This window comes from Talpa europaea (genome assembly GCF_964194135.1).
Source record: "Talpa europaea genome assembly, chromosome: 3".
Classification (NCBI taxonomy): Eukaryota; Metazoa; Chordata; class Mammalia; order Eulipotyphla; family Talpidae; genus Talpa; species Talpa europaea.
The window spans coordinates 141,656,665-141,683,019 of NC_140069.1; the positions used below are offsets into that span (position 1 = coordinate 141,656,665).

General features: G+C 46.2%; 1 protein-coding gene across 2 annotated transcripts in view; it reads left to right on the top strand.

Annotated features, from left to right (window-relative positions):
- TBXAS1 (thromboxane A synthase 1) overlaps window positions 1-26,355 on the top strand; it is a gene marked incomplete at both ends in the record, with an annotated part of 132,131 nt that overhangs the window by 23,909 nt on the left and 81,867 nt on the right. For both annotated transcript variants that reach the window (XM_084229601.1, XM_084229602.1), the window contains 2 exons: window positions 4,640-4,733; window positions 7,394-7,446. In XM_084229601.1, the coding sequence (XP_084085727.1) occupies window positions 4,640-4,733; window positions 7,394-7,446 (147 nt within the window). The remainder of the gene's footprint in view (window positions 1-4,639; window positions 4,734-7,393; window positions 7,447-26,355) is intronic.

Consider the following 26,355-nt stretch of genomic DNA (forward strand, 5'->3'; position numbering starts at 1 on the left):
GCTGAGAGAGAGCAGCCCACCAGGGGAATGGGAAAGACTCACATTAGAAATGCTACTTCCAAGGCACTCCTGCCTTGAAGCCGGAACTTCTTCACTTACAGTCTCTCTAGCTGTGCCTGGGGGAAGTTGGGGCAAGAGGGAGGAGGACCTGGAATTTGAAACTAACATATCAACTAGCAAGCCTGCTGTTAGTTCTCTTCTAAATGAAAACTATTCTGAATTCACTTGCTTATCTCCCTCTTCCTGCCCAACTATGAACTTGGAGCCAGCTTGCCATCCTATTAGTGACTACTCACTTTCCAACTAATTCTTTACCCAACTGGTGTGACCCCGTCCTGCCCGCCACCTAGCTAGAAGTTTGTGGGAATTGGGGGGCGGGGTGAGGGGTAAAGCAAAAGATAATTTCAAAGTTGGGAAATATTTTGGAAATTGGAGAAAAGAGTAAGGCAAGAATCTTCTCTCTCAAGTCATGAAAGAAATAGAGTTTGGGGTACATTGATATGTCTACAAGATTCGGAAACACTTCATGAGAATGTGTGGTGAAATGGAACCACTGGTGGTGGGGCTCACTAGACACACCTTCTGGAAAGCACTTTGGCATTGTGTTGTCAATGTTTAAAACCACTGACTCATGGATTTCCGGTCTGGAAGTGTTTCATGCAGACAGTGCTGGGAAAGCCTACTGTACCAAGGTGTTCATTGTAGGGTCATAAGATCAATGAGCTAAAAAAATAAAAAACGCCCTAAATACTTAAGAATAGCTTAAGTGAGAATAGCTTAGTAAATTATCTGTCCACGAGAGAGAGAAATATTAGAGAGTCATAAGATAACATTCGCAAATGATTAATAACATGGAGGTTTCCTTACATTAAATGAAAAAAGTAGAAATAGAAAAAATATAGAGAATATGATCTCAAATACAAAAGTTATGCCAAGAAAAAAACTAAGAACTACAATTAAGTGAGAATAGACTTTTCCCCTAATAGTTCTAGCTTTTTGGTCCAAATATCTGTCAAGTTCTTTGATGTGTGCTCTGGAAAGCTAGCAGACCTCATGCTCTGCACTGTGTCTTAAATCCTTTTGAAAAGGCAACAATTTTAAGCCCCTGTTTCTACTGATGCTTCTGATGTGGGCACCATTTTTTAAGGAGCTGCTGGCCACCATTTTGATGGCTGTGCAGAGGGGAGATTAACCACTAGAAAGGGCTCTTCTCCAAAGAGTAGGACAAGTGGCACCCCCATCCCGGGGGGCTTCACCTGTTCCTGGAGCTTCAAGGTTTTTATTCCAGAAGACGTGATATTTGCCAAAGGAATCTTACACCATTTCAAAAACATCGAGGGCTTCTGAAATTTCCCAGAGCAGCTCGTAAGTAGGAATTAAGTTGTAGTATTTGGTGAGGACATGAGTGAACTGAGGAGTTGGCTGTTCCGAAAAGTGCAGCAGAGAGAAGCTTAGTCCTCTCTGGTGTCATTGCAAGCGTCATCAAAACATCCCCCAATTTATCACAAGTGGCTTCTTTGGCTACACAACAATGCTTGTTGAATGCATCAAGACAGGGCTTTGGGGACGACAAAATAGTGGGGAAATTTTAGGCTTTCAAACGTTGAAGCTTTTTTTGAAATATTCTATATGTTCCATTTATTGTATGAATGGACAGTGTAAGGTGCCCACAGGCGCTGCTGGATTCGTGTCCTGTGGCGATAAACCTCTGCTTTACTTGTGGAAGCAGAGTCCAAGGGTGCCCTCTGAAGCTACAGCAGTCTTTCTGCAGTCGTTTTCCAGCCTAAGTGTCCTTAGTGGGAACAACGATAGGTGTGTGCGATCATGACCGCGGGACACTTCTGCACTAATTCCCGTCAAAGGGAAGCTGGTCTAAATGTCACATCGTGGTGGCCACAGGACGGGTTGCACATGACCTGCCTTCCATAGCAGCATCCAGCCACCTGTGCTATTTTGATAGCACAGGACTTACTGCACCATTTGCTATAAAAAGGAAACATTTTTCACAATGCCACATTTTAAAGTAACAGGATAAAAATTTCTAAAATCATTTTTTTTCATTGATTTGCTCAAACGCACTCATGGGTACTCCTGGTGTGTGCGTTTCCTAGGGCGGCCAAGACTAAGTGGGCTTAAAACACCTGAAATTTATTGTCTCACAGTTTTGGAAGCTAGACATCTGACATTAAGGTTTTTGCAGGGTGATGCTCCCTCTGAAACCCGCGGGGGAGAATCCTTCCTTGCTTCTTCCTGGCTTCTCGTGATTTGCTGACCGACTGTCTGTGATGACCCCTGGCTTGCATTAATGCCAATCTCTGCATTGGTTGGCACATGGCACACCGCCTGGTCTGCATGTTTTCATGTCATCTTCCTCTTACAGGACACTGGTCATACTGGACTAGAGGTCCTCTCTACGTCTGTATGACTTCATCTTAACTAATTACATCAGCAACCGCCGTCTCTTCAAATAAGGTCATATTCTAAAGTTTTGGGGGGGGTCAGGAAAAAACTTTTTTTTCCCCGTGACACTCTTCAGCTCATAGCAACTAGAGCCCATTACTTCTGATTGATCCTGTTGAGACAGGCCAGCATAGGGACTCCAGAGGCAGAGAGCGTGAAGTAAGGGTGCAGAGAAGGAAGTGGGAATAAGACAAATGGAATTAACTTTGCAATTTTGCCTGGAAGTCTGGTGGCCCGATCTCTCCTGACTGATTTGGCATGGGGACTGCAGCTACCGGAGGCACCGCTTGGCCAATTCCCAGCTAAAGTTCTATACTTGGGTCCAGGCTGCAAAGTGAAGTTTATGCTTGTGTCCAGAACATTCTCTGCTGATGCCATATGTTTGAAAATGTCTGAATTTTGTGCAGAGACACACGAGTGGTATTTTCGTCAAGTGGAGTTACATAATTAGGGCATGGACTTGCATAATAATTAGCATGTGTAATTAGGCACAGACTTCTCGTCCTTTAATTAGACAATCAAGACATCTAATTACAAAATTAAGATGTAATTACGTGGCCCAAGATTTACATATTTCTTTCTACCCATTAGAGATTACATTTAGAAAATAATTCACAAAAACTGATGAAGAAATGAACCAAGAAGCCAGATTCGAGGATGTTGGGGAAAGTGTTGAGGGAACTTGTGAGTTTTCTTGGGTTCCTTCCCTTTTGGTGTAAAGGCATTTATGTTAAAATATCATAGTAATTTGAAAGAATAACTTTTATACACTCCGCTGTCAACCTTTGGTACACACGCTAATGAAGAGGAATGTTGGCATGATTAATCCCTGTAATTCGCATGTGGCTTGAGTGTGATCTGTAATTACACTTGAACATGGACTTAAATTCGATGTCCTGGGAATTCATTCAAACCTAATAATGCGCTCCTATGGTGGAAACCCTGGTCGGGAGGGCTGCGAGCCGCACTGACCTTCCCTTCGGCCCTGGTTGCTGTGGCCACTTTAAAAATAGACCCATTGCATAGACGAATACAACTCAACAGTTACACTGGGTTGACCTTTGCCTGAACAGCTGCATATTGGGTGAAATGTTCTTATTTAAGTGAGACTTATTGGATGGCATGAGGGAAACCGGAAGGTCAAAGACTGTAGGGAACATTCCATCTCTTGCCAGTGGTTCTCAGAGCATTGATGTTGTTTTAAGGTCTAGTCCTTCTTTGAAGCTGGCTGTAGTGATACTCTCTGCATTTTTCCCGGCTCCCAAATTGAGATTTGGCAGATCTCCGCAGGATGCTAAACACCCAGTTTGATTCATTAATTTTTCTGAACTAACTGAACTTTTGACCTAATTGGCTTGCTGATTAGGGATTGCAGCCATATGTCCGGATATTTTTTCGAAGCCGATTCTGACTTTAACTGTGTTATCCCTCTGTTCCCATAAACTGTTGAAATATCCTAGTAATTCCAATGTTTTGACAGCCACACTGCACTTCTCAGACTGCCGCTTTCTCCTGGAAAGTGGCACAGAAATCTGTCGAGCCACGTTTCCTGATTTTTGGTTAAGAAAATATGCTTTCCATATGGTCGCAGGCCGTGAAAACAAAGATTTAAAGAGGTTGTAAGCAGTTGGTGATGAGGTCTACTCTCCATGGTGTGTTGCCTTCCTCCCTGGTTTTTATTTTTCCCTATTAGGCCATGGAATGTGATGAGGAACAAATTATGTGCAGGGGTCAGTTTGGACCAAGAGAATATACGGATTTGCACAGGAAACTGATTTTTGCCAACGTTACTTTTTTTTGGGCTTGCCTTCTAAGACAACTGTTCTCGAGAGCTTTAGAGGCAAAAGAACTGAGCCAGGGAGAAGGGGCATCTTGCGAAAACAATTTACTGGTAGAAATCTCAGGTGTTCAAGGGCATTTGGATATATCATTTCCTAAGTGTCTCCCAACGTGGGGCTTCAGGAGTCCATCTTCTCTAGCTGTCGCTCAACTAGAAGGAATTCAGTGAGCTCTCTGCTAGTCACCCACCTCTGGGCCTCCATCTCTTCAGTCCCTAAAAATGATCGACTGGAAACTTCTTCTACCTTCCAGGCAACTCAAAAAATCTAACTTCTCCTAGGACCAAAAGTATGAACGCAAATTTCAATTTCTTGCTTTTTAAAGTTTGCTTTCCCCCCAGGTACTCCATGTCTGCATTTTCCAGCCTGGAGAAAGTGGGCATCAGACACCCCAAGCCTTCTCCTTTCATTGGAAACTTGATGTTTTTCCGCCAGGTAAGGGGTCTCTTGCACTATTTTCTAGCATAAGATGTGTGGAGCCCAGAGCAGGCTTTTCCCGAGAAGCAGCATCCCCATCCGGGCCACCCACACCCACGGTGGTCTCCGAGCAAGGGCTCTGTGCCGAGTCCTCCTCCACTTGAATGAATTCTTATTGCCTGTGATCCATCTCTGATCACTCCTCAATATGCATAGTCCTATTATACCTTCATTCATCCATTCACCCCAAAACCTCGCTATTGGGTGTCTAGATGTGCCAGATTTGGGATTGTTCAGAGTACAGAAGTTACTTTTGCCTTCAAGGTATGCACCAGTTCATGGTGTACAGCTCCAGTGGGGGTGTGTCCTAGCCTAGATCAGGCACCTAGATGGTAGCTGGTTGTTCTTTAGAGGAGAGGGAGGAGGTGCATCCGGCTAGGCTCGCCCGGAGGACTTCCTGGAGAAGAGGGTCTTATAGGAGCAACAGACACAGACAAGGACTCACACCAGGTATGGAGTAACAATGTGTGTGATAGCACCAAGTGAAAACTCCAGCAGAGCATGACAGGGGCAGCCTGGACTGGCTAGAAGCCAAAGACTGGGGAGCCCTGGAGGATGCAGCCGTGTGGAGAGAGGTAGGTGGGCTAGACACCGACTGTCTAGAAAGGCAAGTAGAGAACTATTCACATGCCCCCTCTGTGCGCAGGAGAGGGACCCCCTAGTGGAAGACTACACTGCACAGAAGAGGGATTTAGGTGAGGCCCGTGGACCCCAGCTGTTGCTGACGTCTAGAGGAAAGTGATGAGGGCTTGACCTCAGGTGGTGGCGGCAGCGGAAGAGAAGCCTGTTGGGGGGACATTCGTATCTCTTGTGATTAGGGATAAAGGATGCAGGCAAATCCGGTCTCCAAATTGAGTCCATCATCCTCTGTGTAGTGGGCCAGGGTGACGGGGAGAGCGGCCACGAGCTGACAGATACAAAAGGGCAGAGGGCAGCTGGGCTCCGCGAGACAGCGCAGGGGGGCCCCAGAATGACATTCGCGCCAGGAGCAATGTCCACAGGCTTCTGCAGATTCGGGCGCAGGACTCCTCTCCTCGATGTTACTCTTTCTGTCTCTTGCTGGATTTCCTCAGAAGGCAGATGGTTCATGCTGCCAACGCATGGGGGGCTCTTGCCAGACCCAACATCAGAAGCCAACAGATCCTGTAAGCGAAGTGTCATTGAGCCCAACAGGCAGGAAGGGCCCACCTGGTGCCAGCCCTTCGTGATGGCGTCAGAAGCCCCCCCAAACACACACACTCGCCAGGGCGTGCGGAGCGAGGCGCCCAGCTCCTTCTGTCCTCTCCCCGCTCCTTGCAGCTTCTTGTCTGTTCCTTTCTTCCCTTTCTCCCCCAACGCCCCCTCTCGCGCTCTGTCGCTGCTGCTGTCTCACCCTTCCTAGTGCTTTACAAAACACCTCCCCTCCCACCTCAGGGGTGACCGATTCGCAACTTCAAAACCCACCAACAGCTCTCTCCTCCGGCTTCCTGTGAGCCCCCGAAGCCACTGAAATAATGCATGTGTCAAGACGGAATAAACCAGACAGGAAATTAAATAAATTTCACATGTTTGGGGGGAGGGGGGGCTGCATTCAGTTGAGTAATTAATTTGGTATTAACAGTTTGAGGAAAACAGTGTAACTATCGACGTGGAGAGAGCCCTGGGCTCCTGCCTCTGGATCATTTCCACATATGCTCCCTTTCAGCTCGCCTCCTTGTATGGACAAACCCTGCCAAGTTCTTTCTAGAACATAGTAATTTCAGTGACTATTTTTATATTCATATAAGCTTTCCCTGATACAAGGCAGGCTTAGGCTGTGCCATTCAGTAGATTTAGTGAGAATGGACTCTTCTGTCCCCTAACCCTCTCCTCACCCACCTTTTACACATCCACCTGTGTGCTACATCCCCACAAGTCTAGCATTTTCCACGCCCCACGCCTCTCCCAACCCAAACAGATTCTCATGTATGTTTCATTGCCACAGCACAATGGATCTAGCGATTTCCAACCCTTCTCCCCTAAGAACCCCTGTATCTGCATGCACAGGCCACCCCTCCAACACAGGGTCCAGCATCTCCTGACCCTCTGGGTTTTCCTCCAGGTAGCCGCCTTCCCCATGAAGAAGCGTATCTAGATTCTTCCCATATAAAGTTATTGTAAGTTCTTCTGTTTTGAAATGTTGATTTTAGTTAAAATTTAACTTGGATCATGAGCATTCAGAATTTATGATAATTTGGATAGATTTAGCAGAAGTTTACACATATAGTGGCTGTGAAAAGAGGCTTTGCCAAAAATAATAATAATATAAACCAAATTGCAGGGGGAATGTTAACAGTTGAGAAAGCAAATAGTGTTCAAATATTTTAGCAGCAATTATACGTAAATAGTTTAAGTACAAAGCCTCTCTTCTGTCCATTAAAGCAGAGCTGACTGAGACTTTTCCTGGGCAATCAACTTTTTTTTTTTAAGCTACTAGTTTATTCTAATATCTCCAAAGTACTTGAAAAGTCATTTAACTGCAATTCTTTTTTATTGTATATATAATTGTGGTCTTGTGGCTCTGGAATACTTGGTAGAACAAGTTTGCATACTTGAAATTTGGTTTCATCTTAGGCTTACTGCGGTGCTGTTCTCTGCAGGGTTTCTGGGAAAGCCACCTGGAGCTCAAGAGACTCTACGGCCCCCTGTGCGGGTAAGGAACACTTTCATCCTCTCACCATGGAATCTGATTTCTGCACGTTAATAGATATGGAAGCAATGACAGGAATGGGAATGTTGCATTGTTTGTATCTTTAGAGGATGCACAAAAACAGTGCCCTATCTTTGAGGCTCCTGACCTGGACCTCGGGGATGTCCGAGGTAAAACACCCAGCTAGCTCGAAAGAATGCCGCGTCCCAGTCTTTCAGACCCTGACCAGCTGGGTCGGGCCCTGGGTGCCTGTGCCATCTCTAACCCCTGTGTTTCAGGGTGTGCTTCAGGGACATAGCAGCTCTCCAGGCCTTAGTCTAAGCTGCCTGGACCACCGTGTCAGCTCTTCTCCCACGGACTTATCGAAACCTTACTTGGACTGGTTTTGTTCAACTCTATAGAAATATACCCATAGAGCTGTAGAAACATGGCACCCATTATCCAGCCCACTGCACTTCTGACAGTGAAGGGGGTGCTATTGATCCTGACCCCAGGACCACAGTGCAAGCCAGGACTGTCCTGGGTATACTGGGACATACAGTCACCCTCGTTCTCAGCTGTGAAAAGTATTAGAGACCTTCTTCCCTTTATTTTTCCTGAATTTTCCCTTCTGGTGAGCCAGAGTATGTGCCTATTTTAAAAGAATAAAATGACTCCAGAATCTAGTGATCAAACTCATGGTCGGGCCATTGCAGACCTGAGGCGTGTCGATGCTTAGCCTAACTTTCCACACTCAAGTCCAACCATTCTAGTCAGTTCTCACACAGCTTCTCCACAGGCCTGGGGTAACCTGCTTAAGTGCAGTGAAGTTCTGTGATGTTCCTAATGTACATCCAAGCACAGGGACCAGGGGTTGTGCCCTTTACCCAGGGATAGGTGACAACTGCTCTTCCAGGGAAGAGTTTTGAAAGGAATGGAATTGTCTCTTTGTGGAAATGGCCCATCCAGGAACCCTATGGTTTGGATCAAGTTCTTTTAACCATTCTTTAATTTGCGATGTGACTGTGCCAAAATAATAAATTAAGGTGCTTTACTACCTGCTCTCTGTACTAGTTTGTCACTTCTCCCAAGTGGAGTGACTTAACAAACTATCGCGTGTCTAAGGTTTGACTGGAAGTGACTGATATTCGCACCCTTGGCGAGGAAGTTCAGCCGTGCTGCTGGTGCCTCCGCAGGCAGAGCAGGGAGCTAACTCAGAGCCCAGGTTTAACGGGGCATCTGCTCTACACACGCCTCGTCCTCCTGGGAAGACAGACAAGACACAGCAGACTATTCCCGGGGATGGCAGGGGATAAGAGAGAGACCAACAGCACGAGAGGCCTGTAGCATCCTGCTCGTTATCGGCTGACATCCTGTTGGCCAAGCCCAACAGCAAGGCTGGAAACTCCTGTGCCCATGGTGAGGCCAGAGCAGGTCACGTGGCCACACCTGGCACTGAGGCAGCAGAGAATACACACCATGGTGGATCTCCGGAAGACAGTGCACATTGTCAATAATAAGCAACTCTCCCTCTGTCTCTAAGACCCCTTTCACTTGGTCTTTATTTACCTTTTTTTTTTTTTTAAAGCGCATAGCTTCTTGTTTTTGGTATGCCAGATGAAGGCAGGGCCTGGGGGTGCATGGTGTGTGAACCGCTTTCCTTTCTCTTACCCTTGTGCTATTCTGTTGCTTTTTCAGAAGTTCTCATTCCAGCTTCTTCTTTCCAGTAGTTTCATTCTGCAGTGGACTTGACACTGACCTTGGAAACTGTCCCAAGCCTTTCCGAGACACAGCACTGACTCAGAATGACTGTGGCTTCCCCAGAATTAGAAAGACACCTCCCTAAGTTTGAATTCTAAGAATCACTTCCCTTGAGTACTTCTTGTACAGATTTCAGAGTAGAGCCCTTGGGTATTTTTAAATAATTTAAAATGTCAGATGAAGAGTTTAAAGGCCACTGTATTGGCTGGTGTATGGTGTGGCGTGGTGTGTGTGTGTGTGTGTGTGTGTGCATGCTAGAGAGAGAATTGGTTTCCTTGACAATAGAATGTCCAATCAATTTTCCCCCCAAATCTAACTAAGTCAACACAATTTATCATTTTCATTTCAAGGAAACTTAAATCATAGAGAATGATTTCAAATGAGGTTGCAGAGATCAAAACTGCAGTCTCATCTCTACTCTTTGTTCCCACCTCTGGTATAAAGGAAAAACAACGAAAAGTGATGGCATAATTTCTTCAGACAAAGCTTCCATTTTTTTTCTGCTTAAAAATGAAATTAACCATAAAATGCTGAGTTGTTCTTAAATGTGTCCACTCCTGGATTTAAAGGCAGTGCAGTGATGTGTGTGTGTGTGTGTGTGTGTGTGTGTGTGTGTGTCCTGTTCAAACTCTGTAATCTTGAGGACACCCAATAGGTTCACTTTTTAAAGGGAAAGGATTGAAATACTCCACATTTGATATTTAGTCTGAAGTGAGCCCTGTCTGGATGGATTTGATAGTTGGCTTCCTGGTATCTACCCCCTCTGCCCCTCCATCTGAGAAGTGGCGCTGGATTCCTGCATCAAGCCAGATTTGTGCAATAATCTCCTATACTCTCATTAGAACAAAACCTTGTAAGCAGGTAAACATGCAGATTGTACATAATTTATAAAGTACAAATGAGTATAGAGAATAAAATAAAATGGACCCCTTAGCTACTCCTCAGAGGCAACCTCCGTCATCAACTTCTTACTACTCAGAGGATAACCCGTGACAGGTGCTGTTCTTTACCTTGCTTTGTTCAGTAGTGAAGTCTGGACAACTGTCCCATCTCAAGACATTCATTCTTGTTAAGTTGTTAAATTGCCAAGGATTCCATTCTATGAATGTATTCTGATTTTTAAAAGCTTTTCAAATTCATGTATTTTTCTCCTCACGTACTAAACTTCTCCATTTCTTGCAACTATAAAGGCACTTGAAGTTGGGCAGGTACCATTTTATCCCCAAAACTTGGCTGGCATCAAAATAGGATAGTTAACCAGAGCTCAGTGGATAAAATATTTACATAGTGCAGCACATTAAACTTTAGACAGTCGGCAATTTAACGACATAAAAATAAGGCAAGATGCCCAGGCTACCTGTTCAGACTCAGGTGTCCCTGGTCTCTGCCCTACCACTGGCCAAGTTTCAATGGTGGCAGAGGCAGCAGGCAGGCAGTTACTTTGGGGGATACTGAACACTGTGCCCTGAAGCACATCCTGATGGCACCCCAAGTCAGGAACCACCCCACCTTGCTCCAAGGGGGTCTCCTAATTCTAGAATGGCTGGTCCAGTTGATACAAAACAAAGACAATGTATGTAACATCCACTCTGCAGGGACAGTCTCTTGCAGTGCATGCACTGTGACTTCGGCCACAACTGGTCCTCACGACTTGTCACTATCACTCTGGATTTCAGGTTGGGCATCCATCAGTCTCCTAGTTGACTGCAGCCTCCTATGTGGAACTGTTAGGATTAACTGGACCCAGACAGCAACTACTGGCTGTAGCTGCCGCACGATCCCCCCATATTAGGAAAAACATCTTCTATCTAAACCTTCACGGTGAGGATTAGTCACTACACCTGTGTTTTCCGGATGTATTCTGATTTTTAAAATAAATCCTCAATGGATGAACACCTTTTGCTTTCATAAACAATGCTGCAGTATTTTTGAATATATATATTGCTTGCCTGTAGGATAAATTCCTACAAGTGAAATTACTAGGTCAAGGATTATCTACACTTTAATTTTGATAAATATTATTCAATTTCTCTCTCTAGGGTTATATCACTTAATATTCCCACAAATAAACATATGACAGCACCTGAGTCCCTCACAAGATGGCCATTAAAATGTGTGGTCATAGTTTTAAATCTTTGGTAGTTTATAGGATGAGAAAGTTTTGCATCTTTTCATATGTTTTAAAATCCACTCTATTTTCTGAAGAATCCTCTGACACTTTCCTGCTGGGTTATTTTTCCAAATTTACTTGTAGAAACTCTTTATATATTAAAGAAAGTAGTCTTTTATATTTATTATATATTGTGGGCATTTTCTCTTTCTTGTCTTTGACTTTGTTTATTGTATATTTATTCCCATCAGAAAACATTTGTTTTTGTGTTGTGGAATTTAATCAATTTTAAGTATCTACCTTTTATATCTTACTCATAATAGCTTTCTCCACCAAGGATGTATTTTTAAACTTCTACTTTTCTAGTGTTTTGTTTTTTTAGTTAAAAATTTTAGATACTTGATGCAGAATTGATTTGTGGGTAAGGATGGAAGTAGAGATCACCTTATTTCTTCCAGATGGTGGTGTTCCATCTGGAAAGTCATCTTTTTCCAACTGATTCGTAATGTCACTTTCCTTACATATTACTTCCTATAAGTAGCTCTGATTTCTCTGCTCCATTCCTCTGCCTACAGATCTGCCATACAGATCACTCATTTGGAGATGATGCATGAAGCCCCTTCTTATACCTAACAGCAATAAAGTGTCCTAAGAACATCTTTGCAAGCACGAGACTCTGAATCTCTCTCTCTCTCTCCCAGGCACTTTGGGTCCCTGCACAGAAAAAGTCAATTTAGCAAGCAAGTCAGCTTTCAGTAAAGGACCTGGCACTTAGGTGCAAAGTTCACACCCACAGGAGGTAGAGGCATCTCATATGTCTCCAACTTGGAAGTTTTTAGCACCTCCAAGTGAGTTTTTTATTTAATTAGTTAGCATGCATGAACTAATAGCACCTTGTCGCCAGGCAGTGGGGAAGTTGAGAACTTTGGGAAACATATGAAAAAGCATGTGACATCAGCAATGAAAACAATAAGGTTGTCTCAACATTTTTTTTTGAAAGCTCAGAGCCCACTGTGCTATCCATGAGTGTACTCCGGGGGTGACTGAGTGTGAAAATGTCTCATTAAGTGATCTTCACCATCCTGCTTATGCGCTAGTTAGATGAGGGTGAGAAGCAGCGCAGGGATGGTAGTGATAGTTTACTTGAAAGCAGTCAGTTGGTGATGTCAACAACACGAGGGAGCGATGCTGGCTACTCCCAAAGATCCAGAACCCAGGGAATGAGAGAACACCGAAGGACTCAGCCAGTTTCACTCCCAGGTCACGTGATTGTACTTGGACGTAGGACACAGGACACACCCGAGTAAGCCGGATTAGAAAACGTGGCAGAGGATGGATGGTGTGGAAACTATTACTGATATGTTCAAGAAAATACAAGTATTCAGACTCACCCTGAGCAGCAGATAGGGGAGGAATGTTCTCGTTTTTAAACGGGATTGGGCTCAACAGAATCACAGATGTTGAAGAAGAGAGGCGCTCCTAGGGGGAGTGTACTATAGTTGCAGAAGAGCTCAAGGCACCGATGCCTAGGAGTGGACTTTGGTTTCTACTGCTGATAGGGAGTATAAGCCTGAGCATAAGACTCACTTACCATTTGACCTAAACATGTGACTCAGTTGTAAGAGGAATTGGAGACAAGAGCAATACCCTAAACCATTGAGAAGGCACGGTATCCTTGAAACTATAGAACTAAGCACAAATGTCCTAAGTTATCCTAACATTTCTGACGATGAAGCCAGACTGGGTCACGACATTTGGGTCCTTTTGACTCACATTTGAATCTTTCTTGAAAGTGTTGAGTGTGAAGGTGAGAATCACCAGTTTCATATGAGTAATGTTAGCTTGGAACCAAAATTAATACAAGCCCTGATGGTCTGTGTGTCATAACTGACAGCCACTCAATGAGTTAAATACCATTTACCACAAAATAGATCAATGATTGATCTATTTTGACCTGAAAGCACATTTTTAAATGTGTGTTTGTCAAACCGTTACAGCACTGGGGAGGGGAAGTATTCTTTTATGAAAACCCTGACACAATAGACCAGTTTTTTAGAAAACCTTTGAGAACAGGAAGAAAGTTATCAGCGAGAACATACATGCTAACGATCACCAATCCAAATTTGTAGGGTAGCTCACTAGGTGGAATTACCAAAGGAACAAGATAAATAGGCAACTTAGACCAAAAAAGGGTCAGAGGACTTCTGCTGAAATCTCTCTTTTTCTTGAATGAAACTTTAATAGACTCTTTATGTCTCTTGTATACTCAATGATGAATTTACTACAAAGCTTCCACTCTTTCTTGTGGTTTAAGACCAACTTCTTTCTAATCTTCATCCAAAAACCCTTTTGAAGCTTACCCATTTTTTCTAGACCTGTTCCCTTACCCAGTTACTTTACACCACTTCTGCTCCCCCAGCCTCATTCTGTGGCTGCCTGTAGGCAACAATGGCTGCAATTTTTTAAAAATAAGTTTATTTTTGCATATAAGAATTGGGATGCAGGCCAGAGATGCCATGGCGTTAAGAGGATTCACCAGAGACAGAGTGGGGAGCAGAACAGGCAGATCTACTGAAACACACTGCTAAGGGGAGCATGAGTGGAACAGGAGAGGTCTGCTGTGCCATGTGGGTTAGCTCCCTGGCTGGGGATTGAACTCGGGCAGTCTCAATGGGCTTTTATAGCACTGAGACTTAACCCCTAGGCCACAGGGAGGCCCAATGGCTGCAAATCTTACATGCTTATACTGTCTATGTCTTTGTGACCCACACCCCACACCATCAAGAACTTACGTTAATCTCTCTTCTTTGGGTAGGAAAACATCAAACAGTGCAAACCACCTACACTAGAAAACCAGGGTTCACATTCCAGTTTCAACTCTCTTTCTATCCATCAGTGACTTCTAATTACTTCCCCTTTAGGAGTCTCATTTTCTCTGATGAAAAATAAGGGATTTAGACTAGATCACTGACTTTGACACTATTTAATTATGATCCTCGGGAAATAATATATTTTCACATTGCGACCCAGTATGCGCATCCTCAAATAAAAATGAAAAGCTCATCTCTTCTATTTCATAAAATCAAAACAAAACAAATACAAGCTGGTCACCACCCACTAAATTTATTTAATTATCAATTATGACTAGTTGATAATTATCTAAATATATCTAATATATAAATTCCATATTAAATCGAATTGTACCTGCAACAAATCCAAGTTGTTCCATGGAAAATGAAAACAAGAGCTATGTAACATAGTCAGGAATCACGGTGGCTCTTCCAAGGCATCCCCCACTTGGATTTGCGTGTAAATAACCAGAAACTCTGGTGCATAGAACATCTCAAAAATTGCACACATCAACCAATTCTTGTAGCCCTTCAACCTAATTAATTACAAGTGCAAATAGAATCCCTGTTCTCTCCCAAAAGATGAATGGCCAACCACCTTAGGTTTCACTATTTTTCAAAAAGCATTCAAAGAAGTCACCAGTTCCCAATTCACATAGAACTTACAGTTCCTCTTTGACCACTATTTTGTGAGCAGAGAAACTTTTCCTAAACAAGTCTGGGAACCCTTTTAAAAAACAGTTTTAAATCTTGTTACTCACATAGGGCGCAAGGCCAAGGCATTGAAACATCTAAGACAATTGAACTCTAGATAGAGTGTACACTTGCAAACAAAAAAACCACACACCACGTCCATGTTGAAATTCAACTCGTTTGAACAAAGTTTATCTTAAAATGGAACATGTTCTCCTTTCTTCCAAGACTCTTAAGTCTTGGAGAGTTGGGCTAGTTTACCGTGCATTCCAGTGATGGCTGGTCAGCCTTAGTGTAACGTTTCTGCAGCTGTACGCATGAAGTAATTCCCAGCAAGGGACCGCGAGGTTTTATGATGCCTACTTGCCTGGGGCAGATCATAGAAACTTAACTACTGAAATAACTTCCTTGATCATTCTTTGCCTCTCAATACCATGCTGCTAACAACTCTGTCCCCATCTCGCCCCCAAACTTTAAGAATTTGGCAGCCCACATATGATGTCTTGCACTGTGGGTAAGGCTCTCAGTTTATTGGCCAATTGCTATAGGCCTGACTCTCCGACATGTTTTCCAGGCTCCCCACATTAACCACAAAGGAGATGCTGTCAGCAGACGATGCTATTTTTTGCCTTTGCTCAAAGAGGAATCTACTAATCTTTGCCCAGAGCCCCTGGCCTGTCACCACATGTTAGGTGGACGTGGTGAGTGTGGTCGTTTGTGTTCCTACACCCACCAGCACCTCTTGATCCTGCACAGGCTACAGGTATCAGATCAGGGATGTATGCCCCTCACAGTGGGTCCCCAGGGGAAGAACATCCAGGTCCTCCCTGGGTGACCTCCTGTGGGTTCCTATGAGCTGGCTACTAGCTGGCCACTCATGGGCAGCTGTGACCTATTTGCTATCTACAAATCACAGCAGAACATTCCTTGACTACCTACGGAATAGAGTCCGTATCACGAGGCACCCAGGAACGCCTAGGCTGCTGTTGAGCTGATAATGTGACTGTCTCCATGGTGGTCTCAGGATAACTCTTTTTGTGATAACATCACATACTTTGCTGGTGCAAATGTCTCTTGACGTATAGTCACAATGTCCCCATCCCTGTCCCTTGTAAGGCTCTGCCCCCCATCCCTACCCCACCCTCTGGACTTTATTCCTCATACCATTGTCACATGATTTTTTTTACCAGCCTGTGTGCTTTCAATAAATGGCACAAGAACTTCTGCTCCAGCAGCAGAGTCTTGCCTTGCAAACCTGCTCCACGACTGCTGTGTCCCTCATCATGTTCCGGCTGCAAAGCGGCAACAAAGTTCCTGTCACAACAATCCCCCTCCACGTTCTCCCTCTCCATCAGAGATCCGTAGCCTGTTAACCACTGGAGACATGATGAATAGACCTTCCACTTTGCTTTGAAGCTTGCCCATAATTCTTCAAGGTTTCTTCTCTGACTCACTGTCATGCTGCCAGCTGTACCTTATACTGGCATGGCCACTGGAAACTCTCCCAAATCTCAGGCCTAAAGATTCTTAACTGCTTCCCCCAAAGTCTTGGACTTCTCTGCTAGAGTTGGGGCTCACCAGACCCTACCAAGAGCAAGAAGCTCCGGCTCTTTTTCCTCCTTTGTCTGGGTGCCCATAATCCTGCTTTATCTCCAACTCCAAATGGACATCTTGCATTCTGCAGTCTGCCACCTCCAAATCCACCTTTCTTAGCGAGCATCAGGCTCAGAGCTGGAGAACCCAATCAGATGCCCACAGGATCAAGATTGCATCTAGTAGGCAGAGTATGTCTTCACGATTCTACAACATGATGGAGGGAGAAAGTCCTTGACCCCGGCCTGTGGGGTTGGTGAGGCCTTTGCTCCCAGGCAGGCCCTGGTGTTGAGGAAGGCCTGGAGGATGTTAGACTGGTGCACATTTTCTCTATTGTGACAAAATACACACAACATAAACTTCACCACCCGAAACACTTAAGTGTATGGTTTAGTGGCATAAAGCACCTTCATGAAGTTCAACCATCACAACCACCCACCTCCAGAACTCTCTCATCTTGAAAACCCGAATGATATTCCACCGCATGTACTTGCCACAGTTTGCTTATCCATCCACTTGTCAAGCGACACTTGGGCTGCTTCCACCTTCAGGCTATTGTGAATATTGCTGCTGTGAACACGGGTGTACAAATACCTCTCCGGGATCTCACTTCCAACTCTTTTATGTATATATCTAGAAGTGCAATTGCTGGATCATAGGGTAACTACATTTTTAATTTTTTGAGCACCCTCCATACTGTTTTCCATAGCAACTGCACCGTTGTACATTTGGAGAAACTTTTCTAGCAATGCTTGTGGTTGCCCTCTATGACCATAATTGAGTGGCCAGTACGTCTTCCCTTCAAGCCTTTGACAGTGAACTCCAGAAGAAATTCACCCTCTCTTTGTGCTCTGGAACCCATCTGGTCAATGTGAACCACACATTTTTGATTGCAGGGCATGGCCCCAGCGATCTTGCCCCAACTTCCTGTTGACTACAAACCACTGAGAACATTCTTTACAAGACTGGCCCTGTTATCAACAAATGCTTGTGCTCTGCCATAAATTCAGTTCATTTGAACAAATTCCCAGTCGTTCCCACCCAGAGCCTCTTTTCCCCTTGTTGGGCGCTTTTCTGCTGAATCCTCTGCAATTTATGTGTTTGCTTTTTGATTCTGCTTTCATCCCCCTCTGCGTTTCCTCTTTCCCACCAGATCGTGGTGGCCTCTCATACACATTTCATCATCTCTGTCTGGGACTCTTGCTGACTTCCACTTTTTTGTTGACTGGGTTACACGTCTCCTGCCCCTCCATGGCACTCCCGCTCCATCTCGGGGCTTCCTACCTCGAGCGGTTTGTCTAGATCATGTCCTTGCTATTTGTAGCTGCAGAGTTTTCCTTCTGTGTTTCTTTACACTGTTTCTTTCAGCTATTTCGTGGACATATGTCCCCGTCTTGTAACTGTTGGTTGCAGGAGGTACACTGAACCCCACGATTACACTTACAGAAAAGGGTCAACCAGCTCCCTACTCCCCATAGAGAGACGAGGTAGGTCGCTGGTGGAGAAAAACCTGCCCAGGTCCATGTGCTGGGAGAAGGTTTAGAGGTTTTGGCTGAGCTGGAGAAAGGGAGGGGAGAGACCAAGCGGTGTGAGGACACCCCCAGAAAGGACTGTTGGAAGTGGCAGGAGCAGAGGGAGACCTCAGGGGTGGGGACAAGGACATGGCTGTGTGGCAGCAGCTGCGTAAATGCAGAGTTGAGAGAGGAAGGTGGGGGTGGGGGAAGACAGAATTTTTAACAAAGAAACAAATAAACAATGATTCTAAAGGTCTAGGTGGACAGTGACAGTGACCTGGATCATAAGGAATATGAGAGGAAGCAGGGAGGCTGCTACCTAGGAAATGACCCGCAGCAGCGGGACTGAACCACTGCTCGAGTATAAAGAGTAAGAGACAAGTCAACGCTGGTCACTGATGCCACCTTAGAACCCGGGACACAGAAAGGCCATCCCCTCCAGGAGGAGGAATCTGGACATGGCTAAGGGAAAGAGTTCCCTCTCCCACTGGAGCTACAAATGAGATGCTGGGCCTACGTGGCCTTAGGACTAGAGCTACGACCCTCTGACCAGATTGGGGTGGGGGGTGGTCCCGGGTGTGCTTGGCATCTGCCATCTTCTGCCTCTCATCCATCAAGAGCATAATGGGCATTTCCCAACGGTAATTAGTCATTTCCTCCATCCCCAGGGGTGTGTGAGAGTGTGTGTGTGAGTGTGTGTGTGTGTGTGTGTGTACCTGCCATGTTTTGTATGCTTATTTATTGCCTTAGATTCCCCCTTACATTTCTCTCATTCCCTTCCAGTCCCCACTGAAAGTCTTTCTGCGGGGCTCACGTGTAGGTTCTGGAACACGTTCGGGAACACGATTGCTCTGTATGCATTATCTTGAGCTTATGCCAATGGCAGCATCCGAAGCTCCTCCGGTCTTTACTTGTCTCACTAAGCACTGTGCTTTTGCCCCTGTGTTCTCACTGAGTCTGTTGCTTCTAAATATGACCTCTCACCCCACAATGCAACCCCACCCCCTTCCCAGAGGGCCTCCAGCAAACAATGCTGAGGTGGACATTCTTGTGTGGGGCCCTTTGTGGGTTCCAGGCAGCTCCCAGCCATGGAACTGGAATGCATGACATGTTCGTCACCTTTAAAAACTACCTGAGCACCTGCCACCTCACAGGTCTGATGTGAGAATCAAAGGAACGATCTGAGTCCTCCACGAGCACAGCCAAGTCTCAGGGACCCTGACCCTAAATCTTTGTGGCTCAGTGGGGCTTTGAAAGGCTGGGGAGAGGGCTGATGGGGAGCCCTCCCCGAGCCACAGCAGGGTGAGCTTCACTATCCCCACAGGGTCCTTGGAAAAGCTGGGGAGCCGCCTCTCTGACCTTTATGCCACCCTGGGGGGACCTCCACCCCCTCACCTCCTCCTGGCTAGGGGACAACTCCAGGGCGGTGCCCACCCTGTCACCTCCTTGGGCCTCTGTGTTTCCAGCAGAGAATGAGAGAGCTGGGCTAGAACCATCAGCTTCAAGCTTCCTTCTCGTGCTGAAATACCACGATCTGTGCTTCATAGCTTTCTCTCTGCCTCTTGCTTCTCCCCAAGCATGTCTAAAATTCTTTTGCCATTAAATCCCCCTCCTTTCAGAACCACACGTCTGGACTTCTACTACCTGGCCCAGGTCAGCTCATTCCCCCCTGGGTTCTGGGGAACCTCCCCTGGCCTTGTGGTAATTTCTGAACTGATTCATAGCCTGAGTCCACATGCTGTTTGGGAAGAGGAGATTTTCCTATATCCTTTCACACACATATATGTCCTGTGTACTTTCTAAACACACACACACACACACACACACACACACTCACACACACACACACTCACACACACACAGCTTCCTCCAATGCCCAAGATCTCCATGCCTGGGCATAACTGTGTGGGTGCAAATATTCAGGGACAGTCAAATGACTATTTTAATGTTTCTTTGTCCCTGCGGTGCCATCGAACTATTTATTTAGTAGCTTGATGCTGTTCGCATCAACAACTTTGCCTTATAGGCTTTTCTTCATGTTTATGATTCTTACTGTGAAAAAAATTGCTTGCCTAACATCTGTTCTGAATTTGTTTTTTCTTTATTTTTATTTATCTATTCCCTATTGAATTAAATTTGCACCAAGGACAGTAACTTGAATTGGAATCTTCAGTGTCCTTCAGGATTTTTATACACTTCAATACATCTCTTAATTACTCTTTTTTTTTTATTGTTATGAGCTAAACATGTACACCCGTGCTCACACAGGCACACTGGTTTGTAGCTTACTTCTGCCTGTCCCCCTCTGGGGAATACGTTTTATTAACTGAATAAATTAAATGGGCGGGTATAGCCAATAGAGAGGTTTATCCTTATAGGTTTGTTTCAAATCATTTTTCCTTTTGCTGCCCAATTCCCTCCGTTAGCCATGGTTTTGTTCTAGAAAAGCTCTGTTCTAGCTTGATGTAGTCATAACTCCCCGGGGCAGGAGGGGCCACTGTGTCTTGCAGTTGGAGAAGCTGAGGGTTAGGGGAGAAGACAGCTCCCTCTCCTAGAGCCATGAACTTGTAGAGAGGGGAGCATAGCTTGAACCCATATCGCCTGGCCTCCAGGCCTTGGGTCTTTCCTGCTAGAATGCTGCCACCACCATCCACGTACCAAGTCATCACTGCAGACCTGGGACCCTAGGGCAAGTGTCCCATGGGTGTGGCTGGGATGGGCTGGGTGAGGGAGGAACTGGAGATGGTGTGGGGACAGGGCAGGTCCTAGGCAGGCCTCCACTTCCTCATGGACTCCCCTGATGTAGTCCTGGTTCTCTGGCTTGACCAGTATAAACTTGGACCTGAGTCCTCATTAACCCCCTACTCTTAGCACTTTGAAACCATCATAGGGACCGACCAAGCATAGTGCTGGCAGTAGCCAAGTAGGCCCCTAGTAGGCGATGAGATCTGCCTTTCCACCTGACACCTGGGAGTTCTACCAGTGTAGTGACCGTGACATCAAGACTTGAGGGCCCAGCCCAGAGTCACCAAATCTTAATCCTGATGCAATGCTTTTTCTACCATCAGTTCTCAGCTCCATCAGGGACAAGTGTCTCCTTCCCTCCTGTTATGATCCCCCACACTCCTCTCTGGTGTGTATGCATGCCTCCCAATGGCACAAAGACAGAGGGGACAGTTTCTCCAGTTCTGGAAGAACTCACAGCTGCCCCCACTGCAGACCTTGGTCCACTTGGCAGATTTTCAGGCTTCACTGTGTCTACCACTAAGCTGAGGTAATGGGAGAGACCATCTCTCCTCTCCAAAGAAATATAGCAACCTTATCTCTTTTCCTGAAGAAATCTGACATCTGATAGAAGAAAAGCACACAAGCAGGCAGCTGCACAAGGCTGGCAGGGAGTAAGATAAATTATAAGCCTGAACAGATGACCCAAGAGCCATGAATTGGGCAGGCTCATGGGCCACTGAAGGCAGCAAAGGCTTCTAGAGGAGGTAGTCATGCTTGAGCACAGTCTTGAAGGGTGAGGGACAGAGAGATGAGGAGGAAGAGGGAGGAACAGCTCATCTGGTAGACACAGTCAGAGAGAGGCCTTGGGCTGGGGATGACTGAGGAAAGGAAGTTGACCGCTGGAGACAAAGGTGTTGCCATCACCTGACTGTGGAGGAGCTGACAACTAGTGGCTCTCTGCTGGCAGCTGGACAACGTGTCCTTCCCTACAGGGGGACTGGAGTGACACCTCTTGGTGTCACTGATCATGGGAATTTGGATCACGGAAATGAAATCTTTGGCAGAGCCACTGGGCTGAATGGGGAGTAACCTGCCCCTGCAGACCTGAGACTCAAGCATGCCCGCCACAATGGTAGGCCCACCGGCAGCAGCCATGGGCAGGCCTGCAGGAGGCTGCCTTCTGCACAGCAGGGGGAGAAGGAGAAAGAGTGGGCCATGAGTTTAAGGTGAGCAGAGAACGCAAGATAAAGGTGAGCAGAAAGAAACAAGGCTCTGAGCTTCCAAGTCTGCCTGCAAATCTACCTGTAGCACCGGGAAGTCAGGAGGGTAAAAAGTGATTTGCCAGAACTAGCAAGGTAGATGTAAGGTCATCCTTCCATTACACATCCTTTCTCTGCTCACTTCCTGGGGATGCAAAGAAAAATAAGACAGGGCTTTGTCAGCAAAGACTCACAGAGAAAGCCTGTCAATAAATACAACAGAGTGAGATGCAAGTAGGTGAGAACGGACCAAGTGCTGTGGGAACTGCAAGGAGGAAAGAGTCCGAGCAGGTTTTGTAAACGAACGAGACAGCACAGGGAAAATGTGCATTGAGGATGGAGTCTTAGAGCAATGCTATAAATCTGGGGAGATACAAATAACCCTTAATAACAACAGTGGAAGGCCGTGGTTTCCAAAAATGTGTGCCAAGGTACCCCAGGGTGCCACAGTGAACTCAGAGGGACTTCCTGGGATATTTTAAATATTCATGGAGAATACAGAGACATCTGTTGGTCGTTGTAAGAACTACTTTCAACTTATATCTAATCTTCTTTTCAGATGTGCACGAAGTCTTTTGAACAAAATGCCTATTAAGTTATTTGGCTATAAATATTTAAAAATGGGACCGTGGCACACCTCTTTTGGCCTAGGGAAGACTGTGAAAAATTACTGAGTCACTAAGAGTGCTGTGAATTGAGGACGTTTGGGACCATTGGTGGAAGAGGAGCAGGGCAAGGAAAAGTTACAGGTTCCTGTAAGGTCCCCTTGCGGCCAGGTCAAGAATGTGGACTTGCTGCTTCCAACAATGGGGAGCCCAAAGGGTGATGGGGGAGGGGGACAGCACTGCCATTTTCTGTTTTATGAAGGGAGACTGGCCTGGAGCCGGGAGTTGGCTTGGAGGAGTTGCTCTGCTGGGACTACAGCAGAGGCCCCAGGGAGACACGGGGCCTGGCCAGGTGGCATGGGAGGTGGGCACTGGCTCCATCAACATCTGGGACCTCCTCCTGGGCCAGGAAGGTAGGAACAGAGCTGGGGAAGGCTGGTGGTGAGAGTCGATGGAGGGGTCCAGTAAATCAGGCTGGGTTGTGGCACTGGTTCTTGGGGTGATGGGGGCCAGGCAGGCACGAGGCCTGTTTGTGAAGACATCCAAAGGACTTGATGATGACAAGCCAATGAAGGGTTTAATTCCAGGAGTGATCCGATCTGGCTTGCTTCTGACAAAGTCCCAGGTGGATAAACACCTGGCCCATGGGTTGAGAGGCAGCAGGTCAGGAGGACAAGCCAGGATGATGGAGACAAAGCTCTGGGCAGAAGGCCTGAAGTCTGGCCTGGAAGTGAAGGACGGGAGACTCCAGCTGTGCAGAGAGGCTGACCAGGTCCCAGGCCCCCATGAGAGGGAGAGGGACAGGGCTGATATAAGGCTTGAAAGTCCATCCGACTCTGTGGACTCTGCGAGTTCAGGCTCAGCCCGCAGGATCACCCTTTTATGTGATGTACCCTCTGCTCCTGGTGATGGTGGGAGAAAGCAGTTCCGGACAAAAAGGATCATGTCTGTCACTAACTCCACAAGAAAGGTGTCCAGGCAGCTGGAGTCCGCTCTACCTCTCAGCTAACCCAAGCCCCTTGCTCCAACAGCAGATGGGATAGAAGATGCCAGAATAAGCTGAGCAGGGACAGATCCCCACACTCCCATGCCCCCTCTCCTTCCTCTGGCCTTGCAGGCCGCCCAGTCTGAGGGCAGATCCCCCGCCTAAAAGCAAATGCCCAGATTCCCAACACTGGTTTTGTTCTTAGCTTTTCTCTGAACACTTGGGAGTTTCAGGCACTCACTAGTGGGATGTCCAGCTGTCTCTGCCCACCCTCCCCCCTGAGCCTCCTACCACCCCCGCAGCTATAGTCCAGGCCTGAGATAAAACTGTCACCGAGGCCAGGATGTACCAGCTGCCTGGTGCTCAGCAGTTATCAGGGCAGCTGACGCCCTCATTCATTGTCCAATCTCTGCCTGGAATCCAGAAATCTCCACGCACCCATTCAGATCCTTTCTGCTTATGTTGGGGAGTAGAGAGTTCAGCATAGCACCTGCTCTCCTGGGGGTACTTCTCTCACCCATGCACTTCGGGGTGCACCTCCCCCCAAGGGGAGTGCAGGGTTCCTTCACTACCAACAGGGAGGTTATCACCCCCAGCACTGCCATCAAACTTCGCTGTGGACATGGTGTTCTTCTATTTCCCATTTGACCTCATAACAGACTCTCTCCTCAAAGAAACTGGCTCTGGAAGGTTGTGGTTAATTCAAGGTGACACAGCTGTGCAGTCTCAGGGCAGGACCTTGAACCCAAGCTCCAGCAGCTGTGCCACGCCCAACCCCCACCTCCACGCTTGACAGATACGTGGGGCCCATGCCGGCACAAGTCCCCCCAAAACCCTTTCTCCTTTTCCTTATTACACATGCCACACGCACTCACTACAAACTATGAAAACATCAGACGAAGACGCAGCGGAAAGTCGAAGTCCCCCCTCATTTCCAGACATCTATGCTGTTGAATGTCTCTTCCTCCATATTTTTTCCAGGGATATTATGAACAGACCCCGACTTAGTGCCCGACACGGAATATGTGCTCAACCAGGATGCTTGTTGAATGAGCTAATTAATAGTAAGATAGACTGTTATTTACTTATAGAACTCTGTGTACTTTTTACAGCGTGCTTTCCATTCAGCTGTGTAACTTGGACTTCTCTGCGTGTCGGGGATAAACAGTCTTTATAGCTGGATCGCCCGGGCAGGGCAGGCCTTCTGGAACAGGGCCAGGCAGCCCACAGGCTAATACCAGCAGTCTACTCGGCCTGGGTGCCCAGAATGCAGTTGTGAACTATTTTGGTCGAACAGACTGGTCAGTTGGTTTTTCAAAAAAAGAAAACTACTAATTAAGCAAGTCAAACAAGGGTTATTTTGGTCTGCACAATACTTCACTGATTTGCCTAAATTTTCTCTTCAACCAGGTGCTTTGGAGTTGAATAAGCAAATTCTTATGTGCATAAATAAATATGAATGAGGAATTGGCCATGAAAGCTTTGCCCCCAAAGGTGACCGTCTGCACCTCTGGATTAGAGAGAAGCCAGCCCTTACCTTTATAATTGGGCTTAGTGGGGGGAGGGGTGGCCATGGGGGCGAGGTTTCTGGTCCATTAAGCAAGCAGCTGCTCTGAATCCCCACCTTTAAAGAGGCTACACAGCTGGGAGCCTGCCTGTTCTGAAAAGTGGGCGTAATAACTACCCCATCCATTTTCTAGGAGGTTGAAATGAGTTAACACAGGCAATGCGCTTGGACAAGGCCTGGCAGGTTGTAAACAATGGTTGTTACCCCCAAGTTTCTGAAAAGGGCTCCTCAATTCTGACTGATTTTAACGATAGGCGGTCCCTGCACACCCTACAGAGAGTAGACTTGACATGCAAAGACCAACATTTAATTTTCATTTTAATTCTAATAGGGATTATGGGATCAGAAGCCCAATGAACTGCAGGATTGCCTGGTTTCACTCCTGTGTTTCACAGGCCTGGAAGCTGCTGAGCTGGCCCAAGACGGTCCTGAGTGATAGCAGGACTGCCTTGGCCCGCACGTTTGCAGCGAGCACCCATCCCAGGAAGCATTTAACACACCAGCTTGCATTCAGACCAAGGTACAAAAGTGAGGTCAGCTCCTCTGGGGCAGGTACCTTTTGAGAGGCAAACAGTATGGCATTCAAGGGTTGCACAGGAAAAGGGAGGACTTCTGCATTTTGAGTGAAATTGATCCAACTCACCAACTTGAGCGAGGAGGAGCCGCAGGCCTCTGGCCTTCTTGGACCTGGTACTTCCTCGGTTCTCTTTATCTTAAATCTCCACTTGGCTCAGGTAAAACCTTCTGCAGACAGCTCTCTCCACGGGGTAAAAAACTACCTACCATCTGCGTCTGATAGATTCACCTGGTGATCTTTGCCAAAAGCACTTTCGCCACGTAACAAATGGGTTGTAATGAAATACTGCTGTAAAAAAAAAAAATAAGATAATGAAAAATAAAAAAGCAACATTAGGGCCTCCCTGGTGGCACAAGGAGTTAAGCTTCATTACTATGAAGCTATCCACAGCCACTGCAGCACAAGTTCAATCCCTGGCCAGGGAGCACCCACACGGCACTGTCTCGCCCTCTGCTCCCCTCGGCAGTGTAGTTCATCAGATCTGCCTATTCTGCTCCCCGCTCTTTCTCTGGTGAATCCTCTCACCCCTGGCACCTCTGGCCTGTACCCCAGTTCTTGTTTGCATAAATAAATCTTTTTTATTTAAAAAAAAGAACATTAATTGAAAGGACATAATGAAACACTCTTTTTTTCTTTGCTAAAATATCTTCCTCTGTTAAGAGAGTAGCACTTTCCAAACAGAGGATGCCTATT